The sequence below is a fragment of the Fundulus heteroclitus genome, unplaced genomic scaffold, assembly GCF_011125445.2.
Source record: "Fundulus heteroclitus isolate FHET01 unplaced genomic scaffold, MU-UCD_Fhet_4.1 scaffold_129, whole genome shotgun sequence".
Lineage (NCBI taxonomy): Eukaryota > Metazoa > Chordata > Actinopteri > Cyprinodontiformes > Fundulidae > Fundulus > Fundulus heteroclitus.
The window spans coordinates 532,240-546,485 of record NW_023396541.1 but is presented as its reverse complement, the minus strand read 5'-3'; the positions used below and the strand labels follow the sequence as shown (position 1 = coordinate 546,485).

General features: G+C 38.5%; 1 protein-coding gene across 1 annotated transcript; it reads right to left on the bottom strand.

Moving 5' to 3' along the window:
• Window positions 1-6,117: 6,117 nt before the first annotated feature.
• LOC105922325 (L-amino-acid oxidase-like) lies at window positions 6,118-14,001 on the bottom strand. The gene is made up of 7 exons (XM_036129019.1): window positions 13,953-14,001; window positions 9,834-10,066; window positions 9,574-9,686; window positions 9,220-9,436; window positions 8,995-9,063; window positions 8,704-8,840; window positions 6,118-6,925 (listed from the first exon to the last, which is right to left on the bottom strand). Exons 1-7 carry the CDS (start codon window positions 13,999-14,001, stop codon window positions 6,118-6,120), a joined length of 1,626 nt encoding a protein of 541 aa, XP_035984912.1.
• Window positions 14,002-14,246: the final 245 nt, after the last annotated feature.

Genomic DNA, 14,246 nt, shown 5'->3' with positions numbered 1-14,246 from the left:
TATATTATTTTGCTGAAAACAACACTATAGATCCGTTTGAAGATATTTTTCTTGTGGACCAAATAGCTTCCTTGTATCATTGTTATAATATCAAGTCCTCTAAGTTATGTAGTTAATGTCCAACTAAACAAAATTCAACACATTACTGGTCAACTCCTTGTTCCACTTTTCTTATGGTTAAATTAGAATTTGTCTTTTAAACCTCATTCGTCCCTGTGTTTTAAACAAGTTTAAAGTTGCAATTCCCATAGAAATTTAAAATTCTCTCTCACATGAAATAAATCCAAAGTACTAAATCTCCCATTTACACTGCATTAGGAATGAATTTCATGTATTAATCTCCAAAATACTTTGTCTACCAGATCATCACTTACTTCTTAACTTTATATGAGTATCATCTTTGCAATTCCAAGATTGATCAACTAGGTTGTGTTCTGCGTATAACTCGTCATTCTCAATTTGCCTGTTGTAAATCTGTGGAACTTACATCTATCCTGCTCGGTAATTGAATTTTTTATCCTTCATTACTTTTTAAGTCAGCATATTTATGGTTAGTAAAACTGTTTTCATCAAAATAGTGGTTTTGTTTCTCATCCAACTGTTTGAGTAATTGTTCAATTGAGTTGGATAGTTTTGCCAGATGGTGCGAGCAAGGTCCATGGCGACCCCCCTTCTTACCTTGTCGACAATTTACTGGAGTCATGAAAAAAGAAAAAAACCCAAAGAGACAGATGTGGACCTGAGCTGAACAGTGTTTTACCTCCTTCCCTCTTTTTATGTTTCCATATTATTTATGAAATAGCGGATAAATTGTATTTTTCCTTATTTTTCCTATACTGTTTTTATAGAGAAGTAAGTGCACCCATCTCTAGAAACTACATATTTATCTACATTTTGGATATCAATTATGACAAAGATAATAGGAATGTCAAACTGACACTACAGGTCTCTTCCGAGTTTAAAGGTAATTCAAGCAAATTTGTGGTTCTCTTTTTAATAATGTGTCACTCCTTCATTATTCCCAAAATGTCTTAAACACTATTTTCTATTAATTTTTGACTCAGTGCTATTTTTAGTGTTTACATAATGTAGCCATGCTTGCAGACTAAATCTGTTTCAAAATTCATAAAAGTCATTAAAGTTTCCAATCAACTTGTCTAATTCAGTCACAATGTGACACACTGGTATTGAATATTTTTTTTCTGTAATCATTATAACCTACTATCCTCTTCTTCAAAATCTCTATTTCTAAATTAACAGTGCATGAGGTAATTAATAACTTTGTCATGGGAGAACCCATCATCTTCATTATTCAAAACTCTACAGGTTTAACTTAAAAAATTTAAAGTTTAACTAATTTAACTGATGTGGAATTTCCATTAATAATTTCACCGTACAATTTGACTTTACCCACTTATGTCATTTTATTACATTTCAGTAACTTGTTGCCGTTTTCAATAATTGTTTTACTTTACATTTTAGACACATTTGAATTGAATGGGTTTTTCTAATCCTTCTGGTGGACTTTCAGTTTCCTGGGTTTCACAAAAATCCGTGTGCTGCAGCTCTCTTTCCAGGCCATTGTCAACGGATGTGGAGACCGTTTCCTTCTGCCCAGCCGTGTTTCCTGCTGGCCTGAGCGTCCTTCGTTGTTTTATGAACGAGCAGGCACTGTGCCAGTGCTCTGGAATTCATGCAGGAGTATTATTCTTTGCTTTGTAATCCATAATTCAAGCTTCCATCTGATCGCAAAGTGACAATTCAAGGGTATTTTAATCCAATAAAGAAGATTAGAAGGCTTCCCATTTTGGTCTACACTAATTTAGTCAACCCAACTGATGACAAGAGGGTTATTGGGGGGGTCTGTTCTTTCTCACTCGCTCACTGACAGGCAAACCAGCCCTTCAACGCAACAACCCAACTGCCAAAAGTTTTAGCACCGGGCTCAAATTCACTACGCAGTACCTCTCCAACGCTCAATCACACTGATAAGAACCCATACAAAAAGTCAGCTTTGCACATGCAGCTAATCAGACAGGGAACCCTTGACTCACAGCACATACACTCACTTTCATCTCACTTTCCCGGGAACTAGTGACTTAAGTGACTTTTTCTAATGGTCCAGATGCCCAATTTTCTTAATTTCTTCATGTGCGCACATTCAATTTAGCTCTTATTGTAACAGACTCTTACAGAGAAGGAGAAAATGAAAAAGAGAAAAAAAAATGTTGACGTGCTTCAGAACAGGCCTACTGTTTCAAATCCTGCCGACAACGGCAATTATGTGGGAGAGGATGGGACCTTAAAAAAGATACAAAGACGAGGCGAGACAGAGCAGCTTCTTCTCTTAGAGAACACCAGGGGGATCTTCATCCCAGACTTACAGTCACATCTTCATTCAGCAGAATCCCCCCAATCCTCTCAGTTTTGGTCCGTGAGGCGGACACCGTGTCTACTTTAAAGACTAATCTTAAAACCTTCCTGTTTGAAAAAGCTTATAGTTAGAGTGGCTCATGTTACCCTGAGCTACCTCTATAATTATGCTGCTATAGGCTTAGGCTACTGGAGGACATCAGGGTCTATTTCTCTCACTCTACTGATTTCTACTGTTCTCCAGCTTTGCATTACTTGTTGTCATTTCAGCCTTTAACTTTTTGTTCTCTGTCTTTTTTTTCTTCATGGTAGGTACATCTAGTCTGACGTTCTGTTAACTGTTAACTTTTTTTTCTTTCCTTAATTGCTTGTTGTACGTTAAAGGAAGTGTAAAAAACACCATTCAGCATTGATAACCATTCCATAGAGTTCCATGACTCTAACCTGTGGTGGAAGCCAAACTATTGTTAAGATACTGTAACACTGAAAATTGAATGATACATTATTTTTCATTTTCTCTTAGATAAACCTATAATGAAAGGCAACATTGTAATAAAATGTTTTCCCCTAAAAAAATTATCTTTTATGTTCAGTTTGTCAAGTTCAACTTTCCCACAGTGTCAAAATCATGCCGTTGCAGTTTACAGAATTTAAACCACAAAGCCCAACAAGACATTCACAAAATTCCAACTACCAATATAAGCACATTTATTCAGTGTTTAATATTTAAGGTTGACTAGCATAGAAACTTTACATTTTTAATCTATGTGGAGAACCCTTTCCAGGAGGAAAAGACAGGAAAGCATTCGATTGAGGAATGAAAAAAAAAGGCCACTGACCTAAAATTGTTAATACTGTCAGGATTTAATTTTGATCGGGTCTTTTTACTGTTAGTTTTCAGTTCCATCCCTCCATCTGTCCAACCATCCCTACCTCGATCCATCTCTCCCGCCCTCCCTCCATCCATCCATCTGTCAGTCCATCCATTCATCCCTCCTTCCATCCATTCATTCATCCATCCATCCATCCATCCATCCATCCATCCATCCATCCATGCATCCATGCATCCCTTCCTCCCTCCCTCCATCCATCCATCCATCCATCCATCCATCCATCCATCCATCTTTCCGTCCTTCCATCCATCCTTCCCTCCATGATCAGGTCACCTGGGCAACAGGTCCAGGTGACAAACTCACCAGCAACATCCTCCAGCTCATTTTAGGAAAACCAAAGAAGTTCCTAGGCCAGATGGGATATGTAGTCCCTCCATAGATTTCTGTGTTTACTCTGGGGTCCCCTCTCATTGGGGCATATTCAGAAAACCTCCAAATGTAGGAGATCAGGGGGCATCCTGATCACATTGAAGGTCCAAACCCTTCAACTGACTCCATTTGTTGCAGGAAAGCAGCGGGTTCAGCCTAACTCTATGGCAGAGCCTTGCCACCGTCTGGAGGAAGTTCATTTTGGTCAAATGTATCTGGAGTCTCATTCTTTGGGTCATGATTCATACATTAGGATTCCTCGCCTTATTTCTAAGGCTTAACCCTGTAGAGGAGGATCATTTCCCCGCTTAGGTCAGGGGATCCATACTTCATGTTTATAGATGAGGGCTGGTACATAGATAAAATATTTTTATAATAAATATAATTCAAACCGCACATGACAGTGTTGCTCAATTGCAAAATGCAGATTCATAATTTTTTTTTTAAATGAGACCACCAGATATTGAAAACAGAGAAGCAATCAATCAGAATACTACTTTCTCCAGACATTAGATTCTGCACAAAATATGGCGACATCTGTTCCCAATTAATAATGTTTGACAAAACAGAACATTTAAAACTTTTTGTCTATGTAAGTAGAAATGAGAATTTAAGGATTTGGGACCAGATAGAAGCTTCTTTGAAAGAGTGTATAAACCGTTAGCTTTGACCAGTATGTGAAAATATAATTTTTAACATTTTTGTAATTTATGATCATAAAAGCATGATGTTGCCTCCCTGATTGCTACTCACATAACAAATCTTAGTTTAATTAATAATTGAGGAATAATGATAAATCCTTTATGCTTTGCAGCATTCCTGGAAGTCAGTATTAGCTTTTGAATATTTGCATAAAAGAGCCTAAAACCTCACTGTATTTTATTTAGATTTTAGCTGACAGTCCAACTCAACATACTGGGGGTAATTTGTAAATAGTTCTCTATTTTTATTCTCATCAGAAACTAAAAAGTAAACTATAGACTATAAAATCCTCTTACTCAACATATTGAAGAAATACATGCCTTTGCAATTACACTGGCAACTATTTTGAAGTATCAATTTGACAAATGTAGAGAAGCTATTGTTGTGGTTTTTGCTGTGCTCTCTTTCAACTTCTTGTCCTACAAACTTAACTCTGAGTGTATCTACTTAACTGTCTTTCTTTGCTAGACACAGCCACCTGTAGAGCTAGTCCGCCAATACATTGCTTCTTCATCACTGCAGATGAGCGTTCACACTGAGCCTGGTTCTGGTTCTGCTGGAGGTTCTCCTCCCTGTTAATGGGGAGTTTTCCTCTCCACTGTCGCTTCATACATGCTCAGTATGAGGGATTGCTGCAAAGCCATCAACAATGCAGACGACTGTCCACTGTGGCTCTACGCTCTTTCAGGAGGAGTGAATGCTGCTTGGAGAGACTTGATGCAACCTGCTGGGTTTCCTTAGAGAGGAAACTTTCTGACCAACCTGGAGGATTTGATGCAGTCTGACTTTGGAAAGAGCCTTGAGATGACACGTGTTGTGAATTAGGGCTTTGAAAAAAATACTTACAAGAAAATACTTTTGGCCATTGTTGCCAAGCCAGGTTTGTTCTTTGCAGTCCTGGCTTTATCCTCAGGGTCATTGTCCTACTAGTAGGTTAACGTCTGCCCCAGTACAGGGGCAGTACAGGTACAGAGTCTTTCACAAGTGAACGAAAGCACCACCCCCCACACTGATTTTGCCACCAATGTTTTACCATGTTTATGGTTTATTCTTGGTGACAAGCCTCCCACTTCACATCGTGGTGAGCATGTATCAAAAAGTTTATAAAAATGAAATGACAAAATATGGAAAGGCTCAAGATGAATAGAACCTTTTGAATTTGTTCTGCCTAGGTGAGAAACCCAATTCAGAGTAAATGCATCTAAAGCACATCACAATAATTTAAAGTGTCTAGTGGGACTACAGTAGTGGATCCTGATCCATAAATAGGAAAAAGAGTCATACTTCACTCATGCAGTTATTTTTTTATATTTTTTTTAAATGCACAAACTCAGAAAAATGTTGCAAGGATTATTTTGTTAATGGGAACTTTGAATCTTAAAAAAAAAAGTATCAAAGTCCAAAATCTAAAAAAATACAGATGAAAAAGGAAAAACTCATTTAAGGACACATGCTACAGAAAATCCCACAAACAACCAAAACAGTTCACGTCATTATTTCTGACCATTATAGTTCTTATTTATTAATTGTGACTAAAACAATAAAGCGGTTTATACTTTTCTTAAAGATGTTTAAATCTAAACTCCTAACTGCTTAATGAGTTTATTGCATCAGGAACTTGGACCAAAAATCTGGAGCCATTCGGGTTGTGAAAGCCACCAACATTTAAACTACTTTAAAACATTCTAAGGCAACGACGGTGAAAAGGTTTCAGTTAAAAATCATTAATGAAGATAAAACAAAGTTCCCAAAATCACAAACTGATAACAGGTTAAAGACCTCACAGCTCATCTCTGGCTGTGTTTGGACCCAGAGGACTTGGTGCCTCCGTTGTCATGGCTTGAGCGGCCCTGATTGCAGATTTCATAGCCGTCTCGATCCAAGCGTGAGGGAATGCTGTGTGCTCACCAGCAAAATAAATCCGGCCCTCGTTCTTGAAGAGCTCTTTGGCGTACTCCACGTTCTGATAGGGTGTAAAGAGAGCGAAGGCGCCCATGCTGTGAGGGTCCAGACTCCACTTCTTGACCAGCACGCCCGTGCAGAGAGACCTGACCTGTTCGCCGTGGATCAGTTCCAGGTCTTTCAGGACCACCTCTTTCAGCTCTTCATCTGTCAAACCCACCAAGTTGCGGGAGTCTTCAGCCCAGGTGTAGGAAGCCAGGAGGACGCCGATCTTTTTGTTTCCTGGGAATCCATGACTGGGGTAGTAGATGAATCGAGAGGGCCGGTCTGTGATGGTCTTTCCTCCATAGATGCCTTCTTTCTCCCAGAATCTCTCGCTGAAGGTGAGGACAACTTTGGTGGAGCTTCCATAGTGGACATACCTCATAGCCTCCATTTTGGGCGTGGGGAGAGGAGGTTCAAAATCAATAAAGAGAGTTGCTTTGGCAGAGGATGTGACCAGAACAGCATCAGCTTCGATGCTCTCGAGGCTGCTTTGTGCGTTTTCAGGCTGATACGACACTGTCACTGTTTCTTCTGACCGGCTGATCTTCTTGACTTTAGCGCTGAAAATGGTGGTGGTACTTTTAAGGGTACTGAACAAAGTTGTGGGGATCAGATCCGTCCCACCAGTCACTTCATCGTATCTGGAGATTAAAGAAAAATTTTAATTGTTACTAATTGTGTTCAGTGGGTTTCTTTTACTTTTTTACTTTCTTTGTTAGAATTTTGCCCTCTAAATGTAAAACTGTGTTTAACAATCATTCAGAAAATAATTTAGTAGATTTGGATGCATTCAAGGCAGCAAATGTTTGATTAACCTCGGCACATTTCAACTCTTAACAAATATCAATGACCTTAATCGTACATCATGATTGAGTTTGTTCAAAAATTAGATTTATAGGTGACGTTTCCAGATGATTACTTAGAGAGGGCATCTAGATAAGTGTGATCACTAACATTCTCTACCTTCAAACCAATTACCTAGACCTAAATCACCCAGGTTATTAGTACAACTAAGACTTTTTTTGTACTTTATGCTTAGAAACGTTGCTTTAAAACGTTTCTTCAATCAAGATTAAAAACCTTTTTGTCTAAAGATAACTTTAAATTATCTTACTGTGGAAGTTTGTATTTTAACTTGTCTCATATCTTAACCTGCTACTACTGTTTCCCTGCTGTCTGCTTTCCTCTGTAATGTTTTCCTATCTTCTGTTCATGAACTGTCTTGTTAATAATATGTGCTACAAATAATCCTGCCTAAAGGTACAATTAAAACAAGTCCTTCTTTTAACTTTTTACAAACGTCACTTCACAATACTTTTGCGTTGTTTAACAAAGAACTGAGAAATAATGGAGGGAGAAATTTCTAAGTTGTTTAATATAAAAGCTTAAAGGTAGAGAGGGGTTGATAAAAAATTTTAACTAAACTGCAGTAGTGATTAATCAGAAAACATGTTTCAAAAGCCATTGACATAGATTTTTGCAGGAAGGCCACTACATGGCATTAACTGAGATTTTTGATCAGTGACTATAATTTGATCGTTTGATTCCAATTGAGGTCTATTTTAATGACGTCTTGTGATGCTGCAATGCCTGCTTTGTTGCAAGCAAAGGGGGATAATCTCTAGAGTAAATATTTTTACACATTTTAGTAAGGATATTAGTAAATATTTTGCTTGCTGATTTTGTTAGCAGACATTTAAAGCACTGTTTTAAATCCCTGCTACCAATCAAAAAGAGCCATTTAGTCCAACATAACCTACCCACCTGTTTTCTTATAAAAACTCTAACCCTACGTATCTTAAACCACATTTTATTTGAGACCAGATTTTTTTTTTAAACACAACCCTGTTTTGTATGTTTTCTCTGTGTATAGGGATGGAAAGTGCAAAGTTTGACATATTCTGCTGCTCAGTGACAACCATTTTCCTTTTGTTTTGACCATGAGCGATCACTAGCTGTCAAATGTCTATGATGGCAGAATTAATCAAGGGAAAAAAATGTCACCTTCTAACCCTCCTAGAAATGTAACACTTTCATCATTCAAGGTGGATGACTCTTCATCATTGTAGTAATAATTTTAGTCATCATGGGGTCATTGCTGCAACATTTTGCACAGATCTTATGTAAAATTCAAAGCAATTTCAATGATGTTCAATAAAAAATTGTGACTCTCATAGCACAGACAAAATCTATGAAAGCATTCTTTAATTGGATCTCTGAGGAAGGCAGCTAGAAGACTCCTCAGCGAGGCAATTCTCCTCACAATTCTCCTCACCACTGGTCTTTATTGGTACCTTATAAAACAATACTCTGCACACTCTCATCCCTTAAACAAATAATTTGTTAAGACCTCTGGTACATGGGGAATATGACATCAATATGTACTTTGTCACATAAAACATTTGTGTTTTTATCTTACGTCACACCGTCGCTGACATCATTCTCGAGGTAAATCATCTCAGTCAGAGCCTTGTCCATGATGCTGTTTTCATTCAGTATGTCGCCGATCATCCTAATGGCCTCTGAACTTAAATGGCTTCTTTCGTGCAGATATTGCTGTTGAGAAAAATCTCTTTTAGTATTTACTGTTCATACGAAAAGATATTAGGATAATTAAGAGAGAAACAATACAACACAGATGAATAAATAAATAAAATAAAATAAAATATATGCTACTACCTAATTCTGGATTAAACAAAATAAAACTTGCCTTTACAGAGAAGCGATCAAACTTCTTCAGCGCTGCATGCCACCCATATCTTTCTACGTAAACCTTCACCTACAGGATGCAAAATATGGATTAAGATAAATTTAACCCTTGCCCAACCAACATGTGAAAGAAGATTCACAAAACATAGAAATAGTCAGAGTTGTTTTGTGATCTTGTAAGAATCAGAATTGTTTATCAAAAAGCGCTGGGTGCTCTTTCATTTACCTCCTCCAAAGCCTCCTCCAGCAGAGCACTGGCTGATTTGTGCTTCTCATCAGAGGGTAGATTGTAAGGCAGGATGTCGGGGTTTTTAATTACTTCAGAAGTCCTGTGCTTCTTCCCATTCACCAGGTAATAGGTGTTTCCGTCAGTCATGTTGAAGGCATTCAAGTGAATAGGCGTTGTGGGAGTATTCAGCTGCCGAATTAACTGGCGGAGAATGCTGTTAAGAGATTTTATCATGGTGACTTTAACCTCTATCTGAGATTTTATTTCCAGGGACAGCTTTAAACAAATTAATCAACAGATTTTGATTCAGTCAGCTGGAAACATAATATATCTGAAACCATTTTAACTCACTGATGAAAAGATGGAATCCTCATGGCCCCTAATTCGACATACCAGCCCTCTTCTTCGTTCCTGTGGGTCAACACGCGTCCTCCAACTCGCTCACTCGCCTCCAATATGGTGACCTGATTTAGAAATAACAAAACAGATCATTAAATGTTGCGTATAACAGATCAAGGGAAAATTCCTAAGTTATTATGTCGCTGTGACAACAAATCTCAGAATTTGTCACAAAAACAACAAAATAAAATGACTTCTTATTTCGCTCGTACCTTATGTCCAGCATCTTCCAGCAGTTTGGCAGCAGTGAGTCCGGCCATGCCAGCCCCAACAATAACAAAACGAGACGGTGTTTGTGTTTTTGGGAGTCCGTTTTCAAGTATGTTCTTCAGTTTCTCATAGTCTGGATCCTGTAAATATTGATTCCAATCTCCATCTAGCCTGGCAGAAGAAGAAGAGTGACTTTGTTGCAGAGTCAGCAGCAGCAGCAACAAGCCGAAGGCAACTGGAGGTACAAAGAGCAAAATAAGTCACAAGCATTTGTTAGCATATCAGTGTATTTTTCATGTTAGCATATCAGTGTATTTTTCACCTTCAGCGAGTGAATAGATAATCTATCCATCCATATGATACAGTAAAACCCTGTCCCTTCACACTCTAACATTCTTCCTCAGCACCTTTCTGAGTGCTTCTCAAACCTTCTACCCACACTGGTCAGCCTAAACTATTTATCTGGTTAGTTTCAAATTTTCACCTTCTGATATTAATCCCTTTTGAATTAAGGCAAGATATACTGTATAAAAACATTGCACTGCATGTTTCCTTTCTCAGTTTTTACCCAAGAACAATTTTTTTTTCAACTCAACACTCCCCATTTTTCTGGACTTCAGAGCGGGCCTAAAACTAGTCTGGTCTGTGCTCACCCCTACTTTTCAAATCAAAATCAAAATCAAATTTCTGTTGCTGAAACACTGCTGCTAAATTAAATAGTTTTAGACTTGATGAATAAAATACTCACAGAAATGCTGTTTTATTTCAATTTGGTTCATGGTGTTGTCGGGTTGCAGGTCCTTTCTGATGGATAAACACATTGATACAAATATTAGACAGACAAGCCCACAGTGCAGAGTTAAAATATAAAATATTTTTATGTTTGTTTGTTTAGGAAATATGTTTATCTGGTATATTGCTAGTCAATTTAACTTGCAACATGTATCTAAAAGGTTTTTAATTATCTGAATAATATTAGTAAATATGTTTTCTATATTAACTTTTTCCACAACTCAAATTGTACTGTGACAAAAATGTGTAGAAACAAAAACATCTTTTTGCTGCTTAAAATTTTTAATTTCATAGTTTAAAATTATTAAAGCTTTTAAACAACTACTATAACCTCTTATTTTGTGGGACATATGTTTCTCTCTAATTACAAAGACTGACAATTGTGACAAAATAAATATTTCTTACCGGTCTGCAGTTTTTCAGAAGCAAGGACCCAGAATTAATTTCTGTGCAATGAACCCATCCTCTTATATACCTGAAAGAGGGCGGAAAAGGAAGATAATGATCAATCAGGTTTTGTAAAGTTGCTCAATATTCATTGGAAAAGAATAGTGTTGTGTTGTGTGTGTACTTGAGCAAGAACATTTTTTGCATGTTTTACTACTAAGCTGAGGATGTTTTTCTTAGGCTAGGCATTAGGTTTATGACTAAGGTGTCAATTACATTCAGGGGAAGATTAGGCGTTATGTATGTACTGATATGGGTTAGGTTTAGGTTTAGGGTTGGTTCTCTGAGTTAAGTTTTTTTTCATTTGTGTCCCAACTGTGTATTGAAATGTTTTGAATTGTTTGCTCATTAAACTTCTCGTCCACACCAACATGAAACTGATTTTCCTGTGTCTGTTCTCTGGTTTTATTCCATCACATTCCATCATATCGCCATCTTCTTTTTTAATCTGCTGTCATCTGAATGATTGAAAAACACACATACACACATAAACTGGTGTCTCTGATCAAAGTTACATGTTAATTTTTCATTATTCATATTGATGATAATTTAAAAACTTTCAGTATGAAGAATTTAAATTTTACTTGACTTCACCGAAGTGGCTTGCCATCATTCTCCAGCTAGACTCCAACAAGTCTAGCTGGATAAGTTCACACAAGTGCGTCCATTTTAGTCAGCTTTGTGCTGCCGTCAGAAACAGACATCTCACCCCCGACATTGCTGCAACTTGATCATAATGTGTTCATATGAGTTGTGACAAATTACTGGACTTATTAGCAGAGTTATTAGCTGCATTACTTTTACAGCCCCACACAATAGATAAAGTGTGAGGTCAGGGCGACCGGAGCCCATTAGGACTCTGCACTCCACTGTGGTGTAGCGCATGGACTTTCTCTGGCTTTAAGTGGATGTCTGCTCTAGGTATTTTCATCAGTGGTGGTAATAACAGACCTTCTTCGCTTGGTTAGCCAAGAACAGATCCTCTCCTGGAGGAATGATGGCTCAGTGGTTAAAGCAGCATGTTTCTGTTCTTGAAAGGCTGCAAGAACCTGGTTTGATTCCCACAAACTGCCACCATGGGTCTCTGAACAAACCCGTTGAACACAGATTGCTCCCCATGCACCACTCAGTGTAGTAACACATTACACACTAAGGGATGGGTTAAAAGCAGAGGTAAATTCTTCCTCTGAGGGACTATAAAGGTACTTTCTTTTGGTGAAACTAGCAATGGGCAGCTTTTATTGTGCTCCATGTTGGAGAGAAGTGACTGCCATAAAGCAAAATTCTTGCCATGCTCTTTTTGTAACACTGCTCCCGCACCAATTGTCAGGCCATGGTCAAGTGAATGAAGCACTTAAAAGAACTGTACAGCCAAAGCTGTCATATTCTGATGTCGTCATGTTTTTCTAAAGTATGTATTAAACAAAATAGCATCCAAGTCTTTAAAATTTGGCAAAATTCTACCAGCAGTTATGCTACACAAATACATATCTTGAAAATGGAGCCAAACTTGTTATCTGCACTTGCAGAATTGTGTTGTACATATGTTTCTCTGGAAATTGAGCAATATCGTTTTACAGCTGATCTGAGATATAACGGACCGTCCTGCCTTTCCATGAAACTATAGGTGTGGCTTGAGAAGCAGCACTTGCAGGTATCATAAACTTCCTGTACATTCCCACACTTACACATAACAGCACATATTTCAGACTGTGTAACAGAAGGTTTAGGTAAATAAAGCATTTAACCATTACAATTAGATCATGAAGTCTTCAGTGCATGCAAATGTTTACAAAAATTGTACATAGAAAGGGACCATTTCTTTCAGCTCACATTCAACACTAAAATGTACATTAAGACATAAAAAAGTACTTCAGCATTAAGGGTGGATACCGAATTTGGTACTCTTATAGGCACCGACTGAATCCCTTTTGTACTACCGAGTACTGATTCTCGTAACACACGGTACCGTGTTTCGGTACCTAAATGCATCACTGTGACACTGAGAGAGTGGAAAAGTGAGCGTAAACTTGAACACGTCATTACACGCACAAGAGTGTAATGACGTCAGTAGCCGCATGGCGAAAGTATGGCTTCGCTTTTCAAAATGCGCTGCAGATCACGCTCGCTGCAATATTTGTGAGGTGAAGTGCAAGGCCAGCGGCAGGAATACGTCTGTTCTAAGGAACCACCTGGTCGCTGCGGTTTGTTTTTCTTCAAACTAGAAAATTTCTCGCTATATTTAGCGGCTTTTCGGACCCATCCAGCGACTTTTTTCAAAAAGAAGCAGCTAGAGAAAATCTAGCAACTCTCTTCTGTTATTGGTGACTTCCCACTCGCACGCTAATCGTTTATGGAGTCAATGTCTTGGGAGAGCGGTGAGTGCTGCTGTGAACTCCTACCCAACTTCTCCAAGCCCTGTCTCACAGACAGAAAGACAGACAGCCAGATGCTGCTGCCTCGTCCTGAAACTTGCCGGTAGTCTCATACAAGCCTTGCGTTCAAAAACTCAACTTAAATGATTGGCAGCTGAGGAGGGGATGAGCGGCTGAGATCTCATGAGAGCTGGGGGTAGGTAAAAATGGTGGTATACACGTAATATCACTCTGATCCACCCAAGAAAGAACAAGCCTATAATTTCTGAGTATTTTAAAAGCATTGTAATTATGAAGCTGAAACGTATCACAACCACAAACACAACAACAACCAAACAGTCCTGTTCCAGTTCAACCAGTGCTGCTTCCACTACATCTCCAGATAGGAGCTACAGCGACGTTCTGGAATCCATAGATAAGAAGATAACTAGCTTGAATGCTCCACTGAAGACGCCATCTCCTCTGCTCTTCACCTGAGTCTAACACACCTGGAGGAAAAGAACACACACGTGCGGATGCTGTTCCTGGACTTCAGCTTGGCATTCAGCACCATCATCTTTCAGCTTTCAAACTAGAACATCTGGGCTTCAGCACACCTCTTTGCAACTGGCTGCTAGACTTCCTCACCAACAGACCTCAGTCGGTCCGGGTCGGATAGAACACCTCTAATGGACCCTTGGGGTTCCCCAAGGGTCCATCCTGGGTCCCCTCCTTTTCAATATCTACATGCTCCCTCTAGCTCAGATAATAAAAAATAACAACATCAGCTACCATAACTATGCAGACGACACACAGCTCTAC

What these genes read in the sequence shown, in the direction of transcription:
- LOC105922325 (XM_036129019.1), bottom strand. Translation starts at nt 14,001, where the DNA reads ATGATGGTGCTGAATGCCAAGCTGAAGTCCAGGAACAGCATCCGCACG. An exon ending in TGGAAGATGCTGGACATAAG is followed by an intron (nt 9,687 to 9,833) that starts GTACGAGCGAAA and finishes TTTCTAAATCAG; the next exon opens with GTCACCATATTGGAGGCGAG. An exon ending in AGGATTCCATCTTTTCATCA is followed by an intron (nt 9,437 to 9,573) that starts GTGAGTTAAAAT and finishes ATCTCTTAACAG; the next exon opens with CATTCTCCGCCAGTTAATTC.